This window comes from Tiliqua scincoides, chromosome 10 (assembly GCF_035046505.1).
Source record: "Tiliqua scincoides isolate rTilSci1 chromosome 10, rTilSci1.hap2, whole genome shotgun sequence".
Taxonomy (NCBI): Eukaryota; Metazoa; Chordata; class Lepidosauria; order Squamata; family Scincidae; genus Tiliqua; species Tiliqua scincoides.
This window is the reverse complement of record NC_089830.1, coordinates 29,402,344-29,410,582: the sequence shown is the minus strand read 5'-3', so window position 1 is coordinate 29,410,582 and position 8,239 is coordinate 29,402,344. Positions and strand designations below refer to the sequence as shown.

General features: G+C 49.2%; 1 protein-coding gene across 1 annotated transcript; it reads left to right on the top strand.

The window, feature by feature from the left end:
• Positions 1 to 220: 220 nt before the first annotated feature.
• LOC136661137 (adenosine deaminase domain-containing protein 2-like) lies at positions 221 to 7,552 on the top strand. The gene is made up of 8 exons (XM_066638156.1): positions 221 to 449; positions 813 to 938; positions 1,456 to 1,606; positions 2,532 to 2,696; positions 4,671 to 4,885; positions 5,773 to 6,007; positions 6,708 to 6,840; positions 7,322 to 7,552. The coding sequence occupies exons 1-8, from the start codon at positions 221 to 223 to the stop codon at positions 7,430 to 7,432; spliced, it is 1,365 nt and encodes a 454-aa protein (XP_066494253.1). The 3' UTR covers positions 7,433 to 7,552.
• The last annotated feature ends 687 nt before the right edge of the window (positions 7,553 to 8,239 follow it).

Here is an 8,239-nt window from a genome sequence, read left to right as displayed (position 1 = left end):
CCTGTAAATTCAAGTGTGGTTTTGGGTAGTGGCAAACTTGTGCATTTTGGAAATCCATGCAGTGGCCTGTCTTTGCCACGTGTTCAGCCACAGCTGATTTCTCAGCCTGTAGCAACCAACAGTGCCGCTCGTGTTCTTTTACCCTGGTGGTTTCCAGTGATGCTTCTCCTCCTGAGCGGTGGGTTTATAATATCTATCCATGTGCCTTTTTCCCAGAAAAATGTCTGGGGATGGAGAAGAGATCCTGCGAAAGGGTCGTCGGGGGGTGAACCTGGCAGCCTCGTTCCAGGCTGGTCAGCCCCAGCCCCAGTCCCCTTGGAAGGAAGAGTGGCTTCCGCCTGAAACCTGGGATGAGCCCCTCCACAACTCGGGCTCTTCTGGGTCTGCTCCGGTGGCACAAGAAAGAAGCAGTCGAGAAGGAGTGCTCGTTGGGCCCAGCTGGGAGACAGGTGAGGGCTGTGGGTGAACTGGGACTGCTTTTAAGGATTGCTTTTGGGCAAGGCTCCCAAAGCGAGGTGCAGTAATACTCGGCATACCATGGAACAAGAACAGCACACTATTTTGAAAAGAACGCAAACCAAAATTCACTCTCACAAGTGGCCAGGGAAGCCAGCCGTTTACTTCCTGTGCACAGTGTCAGTCGGTATGAGATGGTCTTGGATAATGGAAGCACAAAGGGTTGGGGAACTAGATGGTCCTTCCTGGAGAGGGAGCCAGGGTGCCCCTGAGAAGGGCCTGCCCTTCAACAGCTCCTTGGGTGGTGTTGAGGCAAGGGTTCTGAGGAGAGCTGTCTGCCCTTGTTCTCCCACCAGAAAGCGGCATCCCCCATGATCGGCGCTGCGCCGCCATAACCAGCGACATGTGCGAGTTGCTCCTTGGAGAAGAGCTGCCCTATCGAGGTTGCGTGAGCAGCGTGGCCGCCTTCATCCTGGAGAAAGGTGAGTGACAGCCATCTGGAGAAAGAGTGGGTCCCACCCAGTTGCTGTGTTGCTTATCCCTCCCTTGAATGGGGCTGAGCTTTTGACGGCTTTGGAAGGTATTGGGCAGATTCATGCAGGAGGCCCAGTGTGTCAGAATAGCCCGGGGTGGGGGGCTTTCCTCTTCAGTTGCTGGGGAGCAGACACAGGCCAGGACTCTGCTGCCTTCTTATTCTGCCTGGGGGCTTCCTAAAAGCGTCTGGTTGGCCTGCGGCAAATGGGAGTGCTGGATTGGGTGGACCTCTGGTCTGATCCAGCGGGGCTGTTATGGGTGGAAACAGAGCTGCAAAGGACAGAAAACTCTTCAAGTTGAACTCCTGAGTTCCAAGTCCTGCTGGAGCTTGTGTACCACTGAGTGTAACAGCTGTGAGGCTGCTCCTGAAGAAGTGTTTCCTGCCTGGCTGGCTCAGACCAGAGAGGAAGCCCCTCACCTGCAAAGTTCCAGCTGCTCTTTCATGCCTCTTGTCCTGCCCAGCAGAGGTTGCTGACTGCCAGAGTCCCTGCAAAGAGACCTACGAGCTGGTCGCTCTGGGGACGGGAGACGTTTCCTACAAGGGCTGGCTGGAGTTCAGTGGTCGGAGGATGCACGACATGCACGGGCTGGTGGTGGCCCGCAGAGCACTGCTGAGGTCAGGTGCTTCTTCCTCACTTTGACATGTGGTTTCGGATTTATCACGTCAACTAAGGATGAGAAAAGCGGGGGAGGAAACTGGGGGTGTGGGGTAATGCGCTAGTTTCAAAGATCCATCATGCCTGGAACCCTCAAGGTTTTCTGTTTCTAATCCCAGATATTGGGGAGAACTAGCTTTTGTTACTCAAAAACTTTCTGCACATGTTCAGAAGCACTCTTCTGTTAGTCTTCTGCTAGCACTTTTCTGGAGTTCTGTTACTGAGTCCAGGAGGGGACCAGATAGAGGACTAACCAGGTACAGCTTCCCTCCTAGAACAAGCAACAAATTCTCAGAACATGTTTGCAATGGAGTCTTTCAGCAGTTATTGGAATACCGTATTTGTTGGAGGTTGTGTTACTAAAAAAAGAAAAACGCTCGATTCTAACCCTGTGTCATATTCCAAGGTCCCTGATGGTTGGTGGTGAGGGGGAAAGGGAATAGGGGCTGTCTCAGAGGGTAAGTTCTGACCTCCTAGTTTTCTTGGCTCTGACTTTGACCAGAGTCATCCTGTGTTCATGAGAGCTGGCAGCTTGACGCTTTATTTTTAAATGAAAACCAGGATTCTCCGAAGTCTGGAAAAAAGCACACCAAGGCTGTTTCTGTGCTGCGCAGTGAGTTCTGCTGTTTCCAGACAGGATCCCTTTTGTGGTGCCTTCTCAATAGAGCTGACCCAAAGGCTTTTGGGCAGCTCATGTTTGTTCTACCAGGACATGCACCAGAGAACTTTCTAGTGGGTGGTGCCTTGTTGGCCAGATCTGTGTCTCTCCCATTCTGTGTCCCCTGATGGCATCCAGGATCTGACCACTGAGTTGTTTGCCTTGGAGTTTGTGGTGAGAGGGCTGCCTTCTTCCTGTGTGGTTCACATTCCATCCCTTCTCCCCAGGTACTTCTACAAGCAGCTCCTCATGTGCTGCAGTCAAGACCCAGATGCCTTGGAGAAGAGCATCTTCTGCCGTGCAGAGGATGGGGTACACATGATCCTGAAGCCAAAGGTCTTTCTGCATCTCTACTTGAACTGTGCACCCGGGGGAGCTTCAGTGAGCTTTCAGTGAGTGCCACGTGTGGATCAGGGTAGGATTTGATGTGGTTTGGGTTTGGAAGAGGCTGTGCTAGCTGCATGGTGGGACTTGCACTGCATCTCCCCACCTGAGCTGAAAGGTGGTTAAAAAACATGGAAGGTAGACATTGATCTTCATGAGGCTAGAGATGGACAATAATTCTTTTTGAAGGGAGATGAAGCTGGTTTGAGAGGCATCTTGCAAGGCGTCTGCTTATTTATTCCGGCCCATTCAGATGGGTTTTTGAAATGCACAAACCTGAGGAGCCTATTTTCCTACACTTTGAAAATACAGAGTGGCCCAAAAAATGTATACACACTTTGACATGAACAATATTGCTCTATAATCATAACTACTCCGTTTATACAAAAGCAGAATTGCAATAAGAGGTGTCCTTGAATTTTGGATTCAATGTAGGCATTCAGAGTGGCCACCATTGGCATCCAAACACTGTCAAAGCTGCGAGCTGCTGCACAAACTACGTTCTGTGATGTGTCCAGCGTGATAGCTGCTCATGGTGTTTTCTCATAGAGCATCCAATGTAGCTGGTTTCCTCCGATAAACATCATCCTTCATCCATTGAGAAAACATATTACACTCTCACCCTGAAATAGAAATTGCGTTTAAATTTATTCCAAAGGTATTGATGAGTAAAGAGTGTATACATTTTGGGGGGCCACTCTGAAGCTACACCGAGTCAGACCTTTGGTCCATCTAGTTCAGGATTGTCTACACTGACTGGCTGGCTGGCTTTCAAGCAGAGCATCTTTCCCAGCCTTCCCTGGAGATGGTAAGAAATCTGGGACCACTTCATCCGCAACAGGTGCTCTGCCACTCACCTGTGCCTCCCCGCTCTGCTCCCACCTGCTTTCTGACCAACAGCCAGATGTCAGCTCAGCAATCCAGGCTTAAATCCAGGGCACTTTTGTCAGGGTTAACTTGATGTTTTTCCCAATTGGAATCCTCTTTTGAGGGTGCAGATGAGAAAGGGTGGCAGTGATTAATTTTCCATTGATTGCACCCTTCCTTCCTTGAACTCAAGATGGCAGAATGAATTGATTTACATATCCAAGAGAAAACAACCAGTTTAAAGAGATTTAAATAAAATACTTCCATTTATTTCCAGGACGAGAGATCGTCATTCTATATTAGATCAGTGTCTGTGTTCCCTGGTTAGCAACTAGTTCTAAATATTTATAATCAAAGTACCAGTTTGGAGCTACTTGCACAGGTCAAGGTGGCATAGAATTGGGTAAAAGGTCGCCCAGGTGGATCAGAAGCTGACCCCTGTGGTGGCTTCCCCAGTCCTTGGCTGGCCCCCACTACCAGAGCACAATGCACTTGCGTAAACTCCAAACTTTTGGAGGGGTCTCCAAACTTTTCAGCACAAGGGCCACATCGTATATCTAACATGGTGTGGAGGGCCAGAAAATAAGCAGTGCGTACATGGAAAACAGATGTGCCGAGAGTTTGATTGAATACAATAAGTGGGTGGGGGTAGAAGAAGGGCAGGAGCAGAGGGCAGAATTGACTTGCACAGGCAGAGGTTTTGAAAAAAGCACCAAGCAATCTGTGATGCAAATCACAAACCTGGTCTCAGTTTCTGCTCCTTATGAGTTTAATGCAGACCTGAATATATTCCAGCTCTCCCAGCATCAGTATGTATCTCATTCAGCCACCAGAGGGGCGGAATGTAATGCAACGTAATGGAATAATGTCTTTCTGTTGCACAGCATCATATCCGGCATCTCTCATGGCTGAATGCGGTCTATACCCTTGCTGGGAAACACAGAAGTGCTCAGTGGTACCTGTGGGGCCCCCAGCCCTGGGGATCTCCTCTCTGGCTGGATGCAGACCTGGGTAGCTTTAGCCTGGTCACTGTATTGTGTGCCTCTCAGACCGCACTCTGGAACTTTCCCCAGATCCTGCACACTCCCATTCCCACCTGCTTCTTTTCCCTGCAGTGGCACGTTGCTGCAGCCGCAGCCGTCGCTTGAGCTTCATGTTGGCGTTAAGGGTGCACTCAGACCCGTCTCGTCCTGCCACCCCAGTGCACTTGCTGCCTACACTTCCTGTGTCTCCGGCTGTGACAAGCTGACCCGCTGGAGCGTCCTGGGAGTCCAGGGCGCCCTCCTCAGCCACTTCATCCACCCTGTCTACATCACCAGCCTTGTCCTGGGTAAGTCACTGATGTCCATACAGAAGTCCCAGAAGGGCCCCCTGCATGAGGCTCCCAAAGTGAAGAAAACTTATGCTCCAGACCCAAAAGCAGGGGTCGGTAAGGCTGCTTAATGTAAGAGACACGTATGATAAACTTCAGATGTTCCAGATCCGCAGCACTGAAGAAGCAGTTTAAATTCTTAAATATATTTACTGACTTGTGTTTTAATCCAGTGGCCTCTCAGTTTATACCTGAGAAATAATCATAAAACTTAAAAAAATTTTATTTCCCTTTTCTGTTCATTGTGCTGCAAAAAGGAACTCAGGCAGTGTGTCTCAGAGAGCCGCACATTATACGTCAAAGAGCTGCATGTGGCTCGCAAGCCATGATTTGGTCACCCCTGCTATACAGAGTGTCATAGAAAAAGAAAGAGTTGATTTGAGCAGTGAGCACCTCTGGATTTTGGACACTGAATGCACCTCCTGTACCCATCCAGCATTGCCCTGTGGAGCATGCAAGACACAGCAATCTGGGTGGGTGTGTTTGTTCTGGCAGGAAGTGCGTCCCTGCCCCAGATGCCACAGAGAAAAGGGGACACTTTCCCCTCGGGAGATGGGTTCCCATTGGCAGTGTGAGGCAAGGACAAGGCAAAGTACGGCAGAGTGATCTGGTCCTTTGCTTTCCTCTCTGGCTGCAGCATAAAACATGCCTCTGCTATCCATCTGGGTAGAGCCTCCGGAGTCTTCCAAGGGAGGAACCAGTCCTGAGCCAGGCAATTGTGGTGTCTCTTCAATTTCTTCTAGATCATGTTGACCTCTCACATTTGCTGCCTTCTCCCGACAATGACCTTTTCTTTCCATCACTCTCTCGCTCTCCCTCTCTCCCCCTCCCTCTTAATGTTTTAGCCGACCCCTATCAAGACCATTTTGCCCTCAATCAGGTCATCAACGGCCGACTGCAGCTGGGGCCTGAGGATGGCTTGTCAAAACCTTACAGACAGAATAAGGTGCATCTCTTCCCGGGCCCCGGCGTGGCCCTTCTCGACGTGCCCCCAGAATGTCACTCCTTGAGCCTCAACTGGTGTGGTGGAGACGAGATACTGGAACTTGTGGATGGGGCTGTTGGGAAGGCAGCACAGGAGTAAGCTGGGGTTCCTGGGGATGGGGGGGAGGCATGCTGGGCTTATGGGGTGTATGAATGGGCACATTTTGTCAGTAATCACTCTTGGTGTATTTCAGGCAAGCTTATTTGTAAGTCACATTCTGCAGCTTCTTGCATAGCATAGCCAGCTTTTGCAAATTATGTGTTTGCAAATTTATACAAGCATCGCTTGTGCTAATGAATCAGATTTATTCTGGAATGAGGTAGGCACCAAAAAGCAAGGCCAGATGGTGTGTGATGTGGATCCCTGAAAATTTTATACCTTTTCTGTGTTATTGGCAACCTAAACAGAAGCTGATTGAGAATCATCAATTTGATAGTTTAACTACACCTTGTTGATGTCAAACTTTAAGGGTGGGAGTCCATGCAAATTTTGAGGACGGGGAGTTGTGAAGGGTGATAATATCCTCGCCTTTGGGAGTCTTGTTTAGCCCCCAATATCCTCACATCTCTGACTACATACTGTGTATTTTAAAGATGTACACATGACAACTGAGATTGCAACATTTTTTTAAAATGACATTTTTACCATGTTGTGTGCAGGAAGTAGTCACTTTCTGCGTTGTCTGACTGGGTTGTGCTGGGAGGACGCCTTGTCTTTCGGGAGTCCTTGCATTGTTCTCTGGGTCAATGTTGAGTCACACAAGAGCCCCCTATAAATCTCTCATCCCTCCATCAGCATTTTGAATCCAGCGGGTCAGCACTGCCCCAGTCGGCTTTGCAAGGCTGCCATGCTGCAGTCCTTCCGGAAGGTGGCAAAGGAGATGGAGAGAGACGACCTGGTGATGCTGCCCACATACCATGAAGCCAAAGTGAGTCTTGCAATATGCAGAGAGAGTAAGTCTGTCTGATTGCCTTAGTTTTTCTTTCATGCTGGTTGTGGAAGAGCCTCCAGTCTTCCTCTTAAACATTTCTTTAGAACAGTGTTTTTCAGCCTTTGTCCCCCAATGTATATGGTATCATTATCTTCAGTACCGTGGGAAGGAACTGGTGATGACATCATCACCAGTTACTTCCAGGTTGGGAGGCCAGACGCAACTCTGCAAATAGCGGTGAGTGGCTCATGGTGAGTGGCTGGGCTTTCTCAAGAGCATGAAAATCACATGCTGGAGCCCTGCCTATAAAGCCTCCTACCGCTGTTTGTAGTGTCACATCGTGGTCTCACTGCTGGGACGTGGGTATCCTCTGGGAGCTGCATGTACCACTGGGCAGCACCTCAACTACCACCAGTGGTACATGTACCACCAATTGAAAAATGCTGCATTAGAATTTGCTTCTCTCACCTTTGACTAGGTTCAGGCTGAGGCCTACCAGAGTGCCAAGCGCCAGGTCTACAAGCAGCTGAGCTTACGCAACTACGGCAAGTGGCCCCAAAAGCAGCTGGTGGACATCTTTGCCAATTAGGACTGCCTGGCAAAGAACTGGCTGCCTGCAGGTGGAAGACTTTCGAGGAGCAAGATAGAGAGGACTGCTGCAGAAAAACCAGGGCAGAATGTCTTTTGCCAAGCAGACAGAGAGCTCTGAATAATGTTGGGGGTTTCTTTTTTGGGGGGGGGAGAATATGGGGCCAGCAGGAAGCATTTAATGCACCTCTGCAACATTAGACTTGCACATTGCTGTGAGTAGGAAACGTCAGAAACTGCGGAGTCCTGAAAAAATTGCAAGTTTTCTCGTCTTCAGAACGCTTTGGTCACTTTAATCTCCCAAATGTCTTCCTGTTGTTGAAGTTTCACTGTTTGTGTTTGTTTTTAAAAACTTCTTGCTTTTTTGAAATTCTTCCTTGTTTGAACAGCTAATGACAGGATTCAGAGGAGGAACCCCATCCTGTGAAACAAAATCGCAGTCTAATCCCCCCTTCCTCCTTCCCAGTCTTCAGGGCCCCCACTTTGTTTGGGGGAGTTGTCAATTTCTCTCTCGTCATGTCTGGGCTACTTAGTCTAGACCTGCTTCCTTGCTGAGAGTTCAGAGTTTTGCATTTGTAAATCTGTGCATTGGCTGTTGCTTTCTTGGCAGGATAGTTACAGACCTGCTGCCTGAATAAATGTATATTGACTTTGGGACTGGTGTGTGGCTGCCTGTCCAAACTGAAGCAGTGCCGGGGTTTTGTGAACTTACGTCTTGGTTCAGAAATGCTTGTCCAGTGTAATGACTTACCTGTTCCTTTGTCTCACTCACCACTTTGTTGCCAGGGCTTTCCCCATGAACTCTGGG